Raw genomic sequence first — 15,185 nt, forward strand, 5'->3', positions numbered from 1 at the left:
CACCCCAGGGTGCTTCCCCCTTCAGCCTAGCTTCTCAGGGTCTCTCCAAGCCCCCAGATGCAGACTCCCTGCAAACTTTTCCCTTTTTGCCCCTCCTACTAGCTTTGATGGGGGTCGCATTCCAAAGGCGGAGAGAGAGAGATTCCAGGCCATTAAGGGATGTTCTTTGCTCCAGCCATGGCGACCTCCCCCCTTTTGCCCCTCCCACTAGCTTTCCAGCTCTCACTTCCATACATCACTACTGGGAAAACCATGGCTTTAACTATACGGACCTTTGTTGGCAAGGTAATGTCTCTACTTCTCAAGATGCTGTCTAGGCCTGTCATTGCCCTTCTCCCAAGAAGCAGGCGTCTTTTAATTTCGTGGCTGCTGTCACCATCTGCAGTGATCATGGAGCCCAAGAAAGTAAAATATCTCACTGTCTCCATTTCTTCCCCTTATATTTGCCAGGAGCTGATGGGACCAGTGGCCATGATTTTCGGTTTTTTTGATGTTGAGCTTCAGACCATAGTTTGCACTTTTTATTTTATTTTATTTTATTTATACATACAGTCTTACATACTGTACATACATACCGCCCTTCACCCATAAATCTCAGGGCGGTTTGCAGCATAAAAATGCAAGCTGGAAACCTGAAACACATAATAAAAACAATAATAAAATAAACCTACAACACACCTCCCCCAGGTGAAAGGTCAAAGAACCCCTGGAAGGTGAAGTTCAGTCAAAGGAGACTATGGGGTGTGGCGCTCATCTCCCACAAGCACACGTGTTAATTTTATACATCACTTGGGAAAACAGGTGAACTAATGCCAGTGTACTGGAAGAAGCAAAGCAACTCAGTACATAACAGTCGCCCATGTTGAAGCAACAATTCTTCAACATCAACTTCGTTGGACTGGTCATGTTGTGCAGATGCCAGATGATCATCTTTCAAAGCAACTACTCTATTTCGAACTTAAAAATGGAAAGCGTAATGCTGTTGGTCAACGAAAGAGGTTTAAAGACTCTCTCAAGGCAAATCTAAAAAAATGTAGTATAAACACCGCTAACTGGCCTGCGAGGTCTTCAGTTGGAGAACAGCCTTTACCAAAGGTGTCATGGGCTTTGAAGACACTCAAACTCAGGATGCAAGGGAGAAATGTGCTAAGAGGAAGGCACGCCTGGCAAACCCTACACAGAAACCAATGTCCCCACTGTGGAAGGACGTGTGGATCCAGAATTGGCCTCCATAGTCACTTACAGACTCACATTTAAAACCGTGTTTATGGAAGACAATCTTACTTGGCTACGAATGATGGCCAAAGAAGAAGAAGCTAATACAGTAACAATAGGTAAAGGTACCCCTGCCCGTACGGGCCAGTCGTGTCCGACTCTGGGGTTGCACGCCCATCTCGCTTAAGAGGCCAGGGGCCAGCGCTGTCCGCAGACACTTCCGGGTCAAGTGGCCAGCATGACAAGCTGCAGCTGGCATGCCAGTGCAGCACACGGAACGCCGTTTACCTTCCCGCTAGTAAGCGGTCCCTATTTATCTACTTGCACCCGGGGGTGCTTTCGAACTGCTAGGTTGGCAGGCGCTGGAACCGAGCAACGGGAGCGCACCCCGCCACGGGGATTCAAACTGCCGACCATACGATCGGCAAGTCCTAGGCGCTGAGGTTTTACCCACAGCGCCACCCGCGTCCCACAGTAACAATAATTACCATTATATTTACATCACTCCTCTTCCCGACACCCCCCCCAAAAAAAGTCAGTTGATAATACCCATTATGTTAGAGGCTGGTACTGGTAATTCCAAGGTTGCAGGTTCGATCCCCACATGGGACAGCTGCATATTCCTGCATGGCAGAGGGATGGACTGGATGATGCTCGGTTCTCCTTCTGAATGATGCCAAGGTCTATGGCTAGTGCAATAAAAAGTTTAATTGGTCTAATTGGATGATGTTCAGGGTCCCTTCCAACTCTACAATTCTATTCTTCTATGCTTCTCTTTCTTTCTTTCTTTCTTTCTTTCTTTCTCTCTCTCTCTCTCTCTCTCTTTCTCTCTCATACACAGGACTCAGCTAGACTGCTAAAGAAAAAGCGATTTACGTATATGCCTTGTATATGCGATATAACATTGTGCCAACAACTATCAGACTTTTAGAAGACATCTGAAGGCAGCCCTGTTTAGGGAAGCTTTTATTGCTTAATAGACTATTGTGTTTTAATATTCTGTTGTAAGCCGCCCAGAGTAGATGGGGAAACCCAGCCAGATGGGCAGGCTATAAATAATAATTATTATTAGTATTATTATTATTATTGCCACCAGATGGCGACGTGGAGTCCCGGGTTTTTCTCTACCTCTTTCCCCTGTTCAAATTTACAGCGCCTTAAAGTGAAACGCTTCTTTGATGTGTCCAGATTTGGCCACGCACATCCCACCTGCGCTATGCATTTCAAGCGCTATACGATGCCCCGGCTTCCCCCCTTGGAATTCTGGGAGCTGTAGTTTGTGAAGGGGCTGAGGCTCCGCCCCCCACGTACCGCGCAGCGTTTGACGGGCAGGCGGAGAACGAAGGGCAAAGAGGAAGGGAAGAAAGGGCAGCTGCGGAGGCTTCGTTGGGCGCTGGCGGGCATGCGCGGGGTTCGCTCGCGCAGGCGCTGTGGGCCGACAACAAAGAGGGACTGAGGCGGCGGCGGCGGCGGCGGCGCCTCTTTCTCCCCGATGGCTGCCGCGTTTCTTGTCGCGCTGTACGAATACTCGCCCCTCTTCTACATCTCCGTCGTCTTCATCTGCTTCCTGGTCACCAGCGGCCTGGTCATGGGCTGGTCAGTGGGGGGGGGGTCAGAGGTCACGGGGGGAGGGGGGAGGAAGGAGGAGGGGGGTCCAGGGAGGGGAGGGGGCTTGGCTGGGGGGGATTTATTCCAGTGAATGGAGGGGGGTAAGTGATGGGGAGCTGTGGAGGGAGGGAGGCATGTTATTATTACATCATCATCATCATCATCATCATTATTATTATTATTTCTCTCCTCCCAGACAGAGACTCAAGGCGGCTTTCACAAACTGAAAACAAACACAGATATAATGGGGAAAGCCATAAAACGTATAGAAAGATAGTCATTAGAGACATAATAAAGCTCTAAGGGGGTGAGGGGGTGCTGCATCTGGGAAAGGGGGGGGAGGGTGCTGCTATAATAATAATAATAATAATAATAATAATAATAATAATAAATTATTTAGATTATTATATTAATAATAAATTTAGTAATTTATTATTTATAGCCCGGCCATCTGGCTGGGTTTCCCCAGACTTCCCCAGACTGGGTGGCTTCCAACAAAAGATTAAAAATACATTAAACCATCAGTCATTAAAAACTTCTCTATACAGCACTGCCTTCAGATCTCTTCTAAACATCAGGTAGCTGTTTTTCTCTTTGACATCTGGTGGGAGGGCGTTCCACAGGGCGGGTGCCACCACCGAGAAGGCCCTCTGCCTGGTTCCCTGTAACTTGGCTTCTCGCAGGGAGGGAACCACCAGAAGGCCCTCAGGGCTGGACCTCAGTGTCTGGGCTGGAAAATGGGGGTGAAGATGCTCCTTCAAGTATACAATTATTATTATTATTATTTCTCTCCTTAGCTGAGGATCACGGGGTGGTTTACAATATAAAAACACAAAAAATACATATTTATACCCTGCCTTTCCCCATGACAGGGACTTTCCACATGCCAGGCAGCTTAGAAGTAAAAGTAAGAACAACTGAAAACATGAGAAGCGAAACAATAATTTAAAAGCAATTTTAAAATGATGCAATATATCTACACACTGACACAAATATCTATAAATCTATGAAAGCCATACATTTAGTGCAGATGGAGGGACATACTATAACATTTAACATGAGCCCCACCTGAAGTGTCCAGGGACCTTGACCCTAGCCTACAATATGCTATGCCAGTCAAACTTAACAATCTTGTGAGTAGGATAATTTTGAGACCCACATAGCTGTCTGCAGGGTTGGGTGAGGAAGAGCCCTCTAAATGGGTTTTAGGGGAGTAGAGTTTAGGAGGGATAGGAACTGCTCAAAGCAAGGAGGCTGGGGGTACCGGTAAGTGGAAGGGCTGTGCGCAGAACATGGAGGTGCACAATTTTTTTTTCATTGCGGGGGGTGAGTGGATAGCATTTTTAACAGGAGAGAGCAAGTGGCAGCCCAGCCCTGTGGTAAAATCCACATCCAGAGGGTCAGTTTCATCAAGGAGCAAATACAACAGGGGTTGAAGATTGAGTTATTTTGTTTAAAACAGTTGTTGCTTTTTGGCTGTACCTTCACCAGATTTGACTGTTGTTAATATTAAGCGTTTCTGTTGATTTTATTTCGTGCTGCTTAGGTTTGGGTGGGATGTTCCCGTGATTCTGAGAAATTCAGACGAAGCTGAATCGACGGTGAAAGTGTCCCAGAAACAGATGCGGCAGGTGAAAAACCCATTCAGCTTGGAAATAAAAAACCTGGAAGCGGCTTCAGTTGCAAGTCAGTAGATTGTGTGTTTTGGTTGCTGTTCAAATTTTCTCCCCCCTCCCCCGCTGTGCCAAGCGCTGGCTATCGATTTGCCCGTAGCAACTCCCTGTTAGACCCTTTTAACAGAAATGAGCTGACCCAGTTTAAGCTGGCCCCTGCAAAGAGATTATAGCTTCCTTGATCTGCTTGACTATATTTATTTCTTCTAGCATATGGTCATGCAGAGGAGATACACCATGTACTGTGAACTGGCATCCTTGCTAATGTAGGTTTTACACTGTCAGTATGAACGTGGCAGCATGAAAACACCACTAATCTCATGGATACCTGTGCTCTGTGCCAGAGGGATGACAGGATGCAAACACATTAACAGGGAACCATAGGAGCAGCCCTGCTGGATCAGAACAAAGGCCCATTTACTCCAGCATCCTATTTTCTCAGTGACCAGCCAGGGTCTGAGTGTCACAGCTGTGCAGAGGAGCTTCCCTAGTGAATTGTTAGATAGCTGCCACCAAGTGACAATAGCAATGCATTTTGGGCTTGATCGTTCTTCTCCAGGAGACAAACAATCTAAATGTGCTTCGAACTTAGTCTCGCCCAAAGAAGTTGCATGTTTTCTGAAGTTAAAAAGGTAAAGGTACCCCTGACCATTAGGTCCAGTCGCGAACGACTCTGGGGTTGCGCACTTATCTTGCTTTACTGACCGGGGGAGCCGGCGTTTGTCTGCAGCTTTCCAGGTCATGTGGCCAGCAGGACTAAGCCGCTTCTGGCGAACCAGAGCAGCGCACGGAAACACCGTTTACCCTCCCGCTGGAGCGGTACCTATTTATCTACTTGCACTTTGACGTGCTTTCGAACTGCTAGGTGGGCAGAAGCTAGGACCGAACAACGGGAGCTCACCCTGTCGCGGGGATTCAAACCGCTGACCTAGGCGCTGTTGTGTAGATCACAGCGCCACCCGCGTCCCCCTTTATGACGTTCGTTTCTATGAAATAAGATTTTGGGTGCTCCTCACACATGCAAGTTTTCTCTGGTGGCCTCACCAAGTCACTGGCATCCAAATGGCAGACAGTTTATTTCCCCCATCTAATCTGGATTTACTGTTTACGGGGGAAATCCAGTAAAAAAAATTAAAAAAAATTAATCCATTGGCGATGACTTGTGTGTTACATTTCAAAAACCTGGTGGCAAATTCATCTGTTGTCTGGAAAAGCCCTTTCATCGCCTGAAGAAGAGCTGTCAAGCATGAAAGATTTAGGGACTTGGTGATTTTCATCAAAAACGATGCTTTCCCTGCTACATAGTTACAGTATTTGGAATTGACATAATGGGTTTCCCCCCAACCTTTGGTCCTTTCAGTTTCCAAAACTCCTGTTTGTGACTCCATGTTCTTTTCTTTCTCCCCATAAGATGGCATAACGCTGGTGCCTGATTGCCTGGAAGACTGCCTCCTTACGTGCTACTGGGGCTGCAGCGTGCAGAAGATCCACGAAGCTCTGCAGAAGCATGCTTACTGCTTTCGAATAAAAACTCCACAGGCCTTTGAGGATGCCGTATATGACGAGTACCTCTACCGCCAGCAGTATTGGTATCCTTTGATCAGAGTCGCGTATCTTTGCTTTTGTAGAGTTGCAGGATCTTGAACAGCTCTGCTTCTAAGCAAATCATCTAAAGCAAGTTTCTAGCCCCAATGGATCTAGCAAAAAGTTGAGAAAGCCAGGAGAGGAGATTCCAGAAAAGGGGTGTCTAGTGCCCTTACTGCCCATCAGTCTTCCTTGTACTTAGTCTATTTAAAACCAACAGCCTCATTATTTAGAATAAAGGTAAAAGGACCACTGACTATTAGGTCCAGCCGTGGCCGACTCTGGGGTTGCGGCGCTCATCTCGCTTTATTGGCCGAGGGAGCCGGCGTACAGCTTCCGGGTCATGCGGCCAGCATGACTAAGCCGCTTCTGGCGAACCAGAGCAGCGCACGGAAACATATTTACCTTCCCACTGGAGTGGTACCTATTTATCTACTTGCACTGGTGTGCTTTCGAACTGCTAGGTTGGCAGGAGCAGGGACCGAGCAACGGGAGCTCACCCCGTCGTGGGGATTCGAACCGCTGACCTTCTGATCGGCAAGTCCTGGGCTCTGTGGTTTAACCCACCCTTATTATTTAGAATATAAACCTCATTTTTGAAAGGTTTTGAGGTTCCTTTCCCCTTTCACCTCTGTACAGGGTGAGCACAAGAGTGGGCTGCAGTTTGGAAGTCTTCCCTTTCGCCGCACATAGAAATGAATGTGTAAATTGGAGAATTAACTTGAACGCAGAATACCTTTTGGCTCTAGGTACTTAATTCTTTGGCAGCAGTCTGCCATAGCTCTCTTTCCTCTTAACTCACTTCTTGGCTGCCACTAAACAGCTGATCAGCAGAACGTAAAGCAGCCCCTTTAGCCATTTGCCCTGCTACTACATGCACTCCTTCACTATCATGGAAAGCCAATGGACATGTTTAACTATTGTATTCTCTTGGTCTGCTTTGGGGGAGATAACAGCTCAGTGGTAGAGGGTCTGCTTTGCATGCAAAAAGTCCCAGGTTCAATCCATGGCAGCTGCCAATCATTGTCAACAGTATGGGACTAGATGGACCAATGGTTTGGTTCGATGCAAGACAGCTTCCTTTGTAGCAGTTGCACAATCAAAGGAGCAGGAAATCGATAACTCCTCAGTCTTTTGTCAGCCCTTGGGTGCTGATGGTTGTCTGCCATAACAAAGGAGGTCTAAACCACTGAGCCTCTTGGGCTTGCCGATCAGAAGGTTGGTGGTTCGAATCCCTGCGACGGAGTGAGCTCCCATTGCTCTGTCCCAGCTCCTACCAACCTAGCAGTTCGAAAGCACGCAAGTACAAGTAGATAAATAGGTACCGCTGCAGCGGGAAGGTAAACGGTGTTTCTGTGCGCTCTGGCACTCGTCACAGTGTTCCATTGTGCCAGAAGCAGTTTAGTCCTGCTGGCCACATGACCTGGAAAGCTAGCTGTGGACAAACGCCGGCTCCCTCGGCCTGAAAGCGAGATGAGCGCCGCAACCCCATAGTCGCCTTTGACTGGACTTAACAGTCCCGGGGTTCTTTACCTTTGCCATAACAAATATCAATTCTAGTCCATAGTAACTTAGATCTTGCACTAAGAAAAGGCAAATTGTGATTGGGCCCAGTTTTGTAAATAAAGCAGATTTGCCTGCATTTGCTAATCTTCCATAATTCATTCTTGGTTTTTGCATAATTTATTCTCTCCATACTAACCACAGGGAGTAGCAGTCATGCAGAACACTGAGGCCACCTCCCCATCGCTACTGGAAATCTTAAAAAGTGTGGTGGGGGAACCCAAACCCTTGAGATTAATCAGGTATAATCTGATCCCTACTCTCCATGCAGCAAGTTCCTCTGAAGTCAGTGAGACTTTGGAATATACAGTGGTACCTCAGGTTACATACGCTTCAGGTTACAGACTCTGCTAACCCATAAATAGTGCTTCAGGTTAAGAACTTTGCTTCAGGATAAGAACAGAAATCGTGCTCCGACTGCGTGGCAGCAGCAGTGGGGGGCCCCATTAGCTAAAGTGGTGCTTCAGGTTAAGAACGGACCTCCGGAACGAATTAAGTGCTTAACCCGAGGTACCACTGTACATGTGTAGGATTGCCCTGACAGAGGCCGAACTTTGTAACAAATGCTAAATTCCGTGCTTGTAACAGATGGAATGCAACACAGTTCGTCTGTGCCGGTCAAAGCCAAGTTTGATACTAGATACATGAGTGCATCTTGAGCCTCGGCCTGTGCGCCACGTCCAAGAACATCTGTGGCACAAACATTGCATTTGTCTTTATTTGCGGTTCTGTTCCTTGACACAAACAAAGCATCAAGACATCTGACAAAGCGGGGAAGCACTGCCAGGTACCCGAAGAGGCACAAATCATTGACTTTGGCCCCGTGCCCAGATCTCGGTACCCGCTAGTTGCACTGCTGACGCTGGAGGATGAAGGCAACAGAGAAATATATGACATTGTAGGTAACCTCTTTCTTGAGAAAAAGAACTGGGACAGGAGTTTGCTTTGAACTGTCTGTGAGAAATTGCCGTCGAACAGAGTTGGCAGGGGACTTGCTTTTGCTTTTTGTCATAGCTGTTGGTGTGTGCTAATATTATTCCTTCTTTAAAATGACATCTCCTCCTGGATCCTTGGATTAGATAAGGGGAAAAAATAGTTATTAGAGAGCTTGCCACATTCCACAGATTGAGAAGCCAGGTCTGTTTCAGTCTGCTGGAAATAGTCAGAAAGTTCATTACCCATCGCTTCACATGCATAAGTTTTACCTGGGTGGACCTGAAATTTGGGCAGGCGATTAATGAAGTTGAACTGATTTACTTAATTGGCCTTAGTATAAGGCAGAATTACTACCATCAGACTCAGAGAGGAAACCTGATGACTGCAATGATTTCTATATGAAGAAATAAAATGAAGGTTTCATAGTTCACTTTTAAAAGCATCCACTCTGAGGTGCTTTAAAAACAAAACAAACCTTTAGATACAGTTGTATTCTATTTGGAACGCTTTTATAATTGTAATGATTTTATTCGTTTCTGTAACTATCGTATATCATTTCAACCATTTCTGGGACTTTATGCTAAAATCTTACTAGTGGTTAATAAACCTTTTGAGATTTATCACTAGTCCATAAAAACAGGCAACCTAAACAAAGACGTGTAGCAGCAAATAAAATCAATAGTTAAGGCCAGCCATTAAAATTGAGGAAGGAATTTTGCCCCTCCGCTTAAAATGATGTAATATGAAAGACCGCGTATAAATTTCACTGCTCTGTTTCGGGGTGGGTATGTATGTGCTGTGTAATATATTAGTAAAAATCGATGGCTGTGTGGCAGGAAGAATACTGGAATTTGAACCCAAAATGATCAAGGCAATTCTAAACAAGATATGGGTATTAGCTCCTTGAAAATGACGATTAAGGACTGTTCAGTTATTTTACCATCTACAATGCCTTGTTTTTAAGTTCTTCACAGTTGGGTTGGATGTTGTTTGAACAATAAGCAGCATAGAATTCAAATGCTTTTCTTTTCATAGGTTTCTATGGTATCTATAATTCACGTTGCTGATGACAGTTACAGGCTTTCCTGTCGAATACTGTATCAGTATCTCCTCATGGCCCAGGGCCAATTTCATGATCTAAAGGTAAGCTTTGGGATATGTGGTTTGTTTTACATCTCAAAAGTGGCTGGAAATAACTGCCTCGGTTTGCATCAGGCCAGTTGCCCATCCTGTCCAATATTAACACTATTGAGTAGCAGCAACTCTCCAGAGACTTAGGCAGATCATTTCCTAGGACCGCTAACACCGTTCTTCTAACTTGGAGATGCTTGGGTGTAGAGCAGGGTGCCCCTGGGTCACCGATCTGTGCATTTTCCTCTAGTTTACTTCTGCAACCCAGAAATGCCAATTCCGCAACTGTAGAGTGATCAAAACGCATTTTTGCAAATGCAGTTGGTTGCAACCCAGGTATGCAGCAGAACGAGATGAGATAATGAACTGTAGGTGACCCGTCACATTTTTGAATTCTCCCCCTTTGTAAAACACTACCTGCAAGTTAAAAATATAAAATAATCATAATAATTTTATTATTTATACCCCGCCCATCTGACTGGGTTTCCTCAGCCACTCTGGGAGGCTTCCAGTAAAATAGAAAATCACAATAAAACGTCGAACATTTAAAACTTCCCGGTACAGGACTGCCTTCAGTTGTCTTCTGAAAGTTGTGTAGTTCTCTGTCTCCTTGACATCTGATGGGAGGCTGTTTTATTATTAATAAAATAAAATTATAATCTCATTAGGAAGATTTTAGCCTTGGTCTCCCTTGCTCCCTGTTTGTAGTTTTCCACTTGCACGATCCTTTCCGCATAGGGGAACACCTAAAAAATAGTATTGCCTACATGCAATCTGAAGTGGTGCAGGCTCTTTCTGTTACCTAATCCTACTGTGCATGGAGGCCAAGTTACGTTTCTCTTGCTACAGAGACCCAAGAAAATTTGGGAAATGTTATATACATGGATGATGCAGTTTTTTAAAGCACAATTTTGTAAGCAGTGTGAACTAAATCCTCTTCTGGGACCTCTCTAGGTTACGGGCCCTGAAGCTTAAGTTTTATTAGTTTCATAGCAGAGTCTCCCCATGGCATATTTTGAAAATGCCCATGGGCTGCAAAACAGGGAAGACCTGGTGTCAGGCATGGAGAGTCCTCCCCTCTCTTTGGTAACATCACAGATAGGAATTAACGAGCAGTTGATAGATTTATAGTCCTTTTATTACAGCGTCATGTTGCAAGCACAAGCACACAGCTCTCCGCAAGGAGGACAGTTGGCTAGTCTAATCTGACTTCCGCAGCATTTTAGGCACCAATGGGAAGTTCCTCCCTCCCTCCCTCTGACTCCTTTGCTCTCTGATAATAATAATAATAATAATAATAATTTATTATTTATACCCCGCCCATCTGGCTGAGTTTCCCCAGCCACTCTGGGCGGCTCCCAATCAGTGTTAAAAACAGTACAGCGTTACATATTAAAAACTTCCCTGAACAGGGCTGCCTTAAGATGATACGTTCGGACCTCTGAGTCTGTGGTGGGGGGGGGGATCCCCACACTCAAGGGACGTCTCAACTAGCTGCCCCCTCCCTTCCGGTTCTGTTGTCATTATCTCATAAGTGGGTAACTCCTTCCTAAGCCGTTCAGCTTCTGTCTCTCTCTCTGCTTCTGATCATGCTGTGGACGGGGGTGGGGGTGGCGGCGACTGTTCCCCTTCCAGCTCTCCATCAGAGAGAAGCTGGTCTGCCATAGAATACATTCCCCAGTCCTTGTCTTCAGACCACCCCCTGACACCTGGGCACTGAAACACACTCTGTGTTTGTGTGCATGTGTGTGTGTGCTTTCAGTGTGGTGCAGTGGTTCAGAGCAGTGGACTTGTAATCTGGTGAACCGGGTTCGCTTCCCCGCTCCTCCTCCTGCAGCTGCTGGGTGACCTTGGGCCAGTCACACTTCTCTGAAGTCTCTCAGCCCCACTCACCTCACAGAGTGTTTGTTGTGGGGGAGGAAGGGAAAAGAGAATGTGAGCCGCTTTGAGACTCCTGAAGGGGAGTGAAAGGCGGGATATCAAATCCAAACTCTTCTACTCTTAACATACTGAATTTCTCACTGCCCCCCCAATTGCTTCACTCTTCACCTCTCATTTTGCTTTGGGGGTTCAGCTGAAAAACCCCACCCCCATTTGACCAAGCCACCACAGTGAAACAAAAGGAGATTCTCTCTAATATTAACGGAACCCAAATGCTGCAAAATGGCTTGGACTTAGTAGGCATAGCATGAAGTATCATACGGTTAATGAGTCTGTTTTGCAAAACTACAAAGAACACACCTTTTTCCATCTTATTTAAAAAAAATCTAAACTAAAACAAGTTTTCCTGGACATGCTGAAAACCTTTTCAACAGTTCCTGCTTTCTCCCAGTGAAGTTTTTCTGCGCACACTCAGTAAGCCTAGCCCATGGGTAGGCAAACTAAGGCCCGGGGGCCAGATCCAGCCCAATCGCCTTCTAAATCCGGCCTGCGGACAGTCCTGGAATCAGCGTGTTTTTACATGAGTAGAATGTGTCCTTTAATTAAAATGCATCTCTGGGTTATTTGTGGGGCATAGGAATTCGTTCATTCCCCCCCCCCCATAAAATAGTCTGGTCTCCCCCAAGGTCTGAGGGACTGTGGACCAGCCCTCTGCTGAAAAAGTTTGCTGACCCCGTACAGTGGTATATTGGGTGAAGAACTTAATTCGTTCTGGAGGTCCGTTCTTAACCTGAAGCACCACCTTAGCTAATGGGGCCTCCCGCTGCCACACAATTTCTGTTCTCATCCTGAAGCAAAGTTCTTAAGCCGAGGTACTATTTCTGTGTTAGTGGAGTCTGTAGCCTGAAGCATCTGTAACCTGAAGCATCTGTAACCCAAGGTACCACTGTATTATGCCTAAACGTTATTTCTCTTTTCTCCCTGCCTCTTCCCGTTCCCAACCCCTAGCAACTGTTCATGTCTGCCAACAGCAACGCCTCATCTCTAAGCAGCCCTCCCTCGGGTGACAGGACAGAGGACCGCGTCCTCCTGGAGAAAGCCGGGCTGGCTGAAGACGAGGCGGACCTGCCAGATGAAAACAGCAAGGACTGCATCGTCTGCCAGAACAGGGCTGTCAACTGGGTGCTCCTCCCTTGCCGGCACACCTGCCTGTGCGACGAATGCGTGAAATATTTCAAGCAGTGCCCAATGTGCCGGCAGTTTGTTGGGGAGTCCTTTCCCCTGTGCGGCCGAAAAGAGTGAAGAACTGGGGGCGAAAGGACAGAGCGGTGTGCACTTTTATCCAGGCCGAAAGAGAGGAGAAATTCATGTAAAGAGTTGAAAAGATGAGTTTGGACCTTCTGGAATAGTACCGAAGACCTTCCCTTCCACTTGAACTTTGGTGGCTGGTTGTCTGGCCAGCTCTAAAGCAAGGTTGGCACTGTCAGCATCGCCCTTGAGCCAGTGCCACCAACTGGACTCACACACTTCAGCCCCGACTGGGCTAGGCGAGCTGGGTAGCACTTCCAGAGACCACCTTCTGCACAGGAACAGGTCAAAGTGGTGTGGACTCACAGCTTAGTGTTGTGAGCACCAGATTCACTCCCACAAGAAGACAGTCGTCGCACAGCAGAGTATAGCAGAGTATAGCAGAGCATAAACGACTCGGAGAGCAGCTCTGTAGAATATCTTCTTTTATTCTATCAACAACTATAATACACAACTATGTACAGAGCTAAATGAGGTCTAAACGAAAATGCTGAACTGCACTGAGTGTCTGCAGCTGCTCTTAGCAGCAACCTTATCTATACACACAACCTCTCTCTAACACTCAGTCTCTCTCTCTTTGATGTGTGGCTGGAGTGGAATAAGTAGAGAGCAGAAACCGCCCCCTCCTCTCTGGAGAAACAGCAGAGAATATCAGCAGATTCTTGGATATGGGAGGGGTGAAATCTCCTCAGGCACCTTCCCTTTGCAGTGGATTTGATTTGGAAGCAACGGTGATGCTAAGGCTTGGGTTGCACTGCTGCCTCTGCCTCCCGCAACAGTGCAAACAGTGTAGTGCCTCTGCGCATTACAGGCAGAAACAGTGCTTTGAACTCTGTCTAAAGGATATCTCCTTGTATGTGCATATAAATTTATTGGGTATTTTCATGGAACTTTTCACCAAGAAGTTTCTCTCGACAGACTGATGTGGAGAAAGAGGAAATATCCCCCGGGAACACTTAATTTGTATTTATGTTCTTGTGTGTGTTTTTTAAATTGCTCTCAGCCTGGTTTTCTACTTGATAGTAATGTTGCTCTTTTCAGTTGCAGCAAGTGGGGGGGACGGGACAGAAGCAAAGAAATAAAATATAGAAAGAGTTTTCCTTGCAACTCTTCAGTAGGTCCACATATATTTTGTGTATTGTATCTCCTTGCGTCTGGCATAAGCTGGGCAGTCAAGACTCGGGAGTCACTGGCAGGAATTGCAAAATGCTTGGGAGCACGCAAGACTTCATGTGCTGAGATTTGTTAATGCATGCGTAGTGCCAAATGTGAACGAAAGTCTCCAAAGGGCAGTAATTACACAAAGATGACATTGGTTGAAGATGGGATCCCGTTTTTGTTTGTTTTTGAGCACGGAACATTAGGTTGCCTGGACAACTGCAGATCAGTTCTGCTTTAAAGATTAAAGATCTTAGGAGTTCCTATCCAATATGATTATTGTTTCCCAAGTCACAGTCCCTGCATAGGTCTTTAAAGTAGGTGTGGAAGACTTCTTTCCCAAAAGGGCCATATTTCCTTGTTGGCCATATTCTTGATACCACGTACTGGGGGTGGGGGCAGTGGCACAATGCCAGTATGTGCAGAACCCCATGGATGTGACTCCAGCCTTTGTATATAGTGGGTTATGGTCTAACCATGAAGAAGATGGCAGTTTCCAACATGTGTCCCCTTTCCATCTTCCTTGCAAGCGTCATTTTTGCAGTTTGGCTGCCCACCATTTTTTATGTTGCATTTCAAAATGCTGTAAGCTGCCCTGGGACCTTAGTCCCAAAGGCTAAATAGGGGCGCATTTACTCCCCGTGCTTGCAATTCTTCACCTCTGTTTTCAAGTAATAAAATCAGTACCCTATAAAACATCCTTTAACCGTACTGCCAGATCCCTTAGGACTTAAAACGATGTGCTTCCGGGGGCTTTTTGTAACCTTCAGTCCAGGGCTCCTTGCTCTACACTTTACCCAAGACTTCTATTTCTACTTTAAGCCATGCTGTTGTGGGCATCCGTCTGCCCACATACTGAGAGCCAGTATGGTGTAGTGGTTAAGAGCGGTAGTCTCGTTATCTGGGGAACTGGGTTCGCGTCTCCGCTCCTCCACATGCAGCTGCTGGGTGACCTTGGGCCAGTCACACTTCTTTGAAGTCTCTCAGCCTCACTCACCTCATTTGTTGTGGGGGAGGAAGGGAAAGGAGAATGTTAGCCGCTTTGAGACTCCTTAAAGGGAGTGAAAGGCGGGATATCAAATCCAAACTCCTCCTCTTCTTCTGCCTCGAGAGACGGTGGAATGTATC

General features: G+C 46.3%; 1 protein-coding gene across 1 annotated transcript; it reads left to right on the forward strand.

Moving 5' to 3' along the window:
- Positions 1 to 2,565: 2,565 nt before the first annotated feature.
- Positions 2,566 to 14,026, forward strand: CGRRF1 (cell growth regulator with ring finger domain 1). Its single transcript, XM_053388567.1, has 6 exons — positions 2,566 to 2,811; positions 4,370 to 4,509; positions 5,908 to 6,085; positions 8,394 to 8,541; positions 9,615 to 9,722; positions 12,600 to 14,026. Exons 1-6 carry the CDS (start codon positions 2,708 to 2,710, stop codon positions 12,891 to 12,893), a joined length of 972 nt encoding a protein of 323 aa, XP_053244542.1. The 5' UTR covers positions 2,566 to 2,707; the 3' UTR covers positions 12,894 to 14,026.
- The last annotated feature ends 1,159 nt before the right edge of the window (positions 14,027 to 15,185 follow it).

Source organism: Podarcis raffonei, chromosome 1, assembly GCF_027172205.1.
Source record: "Podarcis raffonei isolate rPodRaf1 chromosome 1, rPodRaf1.pri, whole genome shotgun sequence".
Classification (NCBI taxonomy): domain Eukaryota; kingdom Metazoa; phylum Chordata; class Lepidosauria; order Squamata; family Lacertidae; genus Podarcis; species Podarcis raffonei.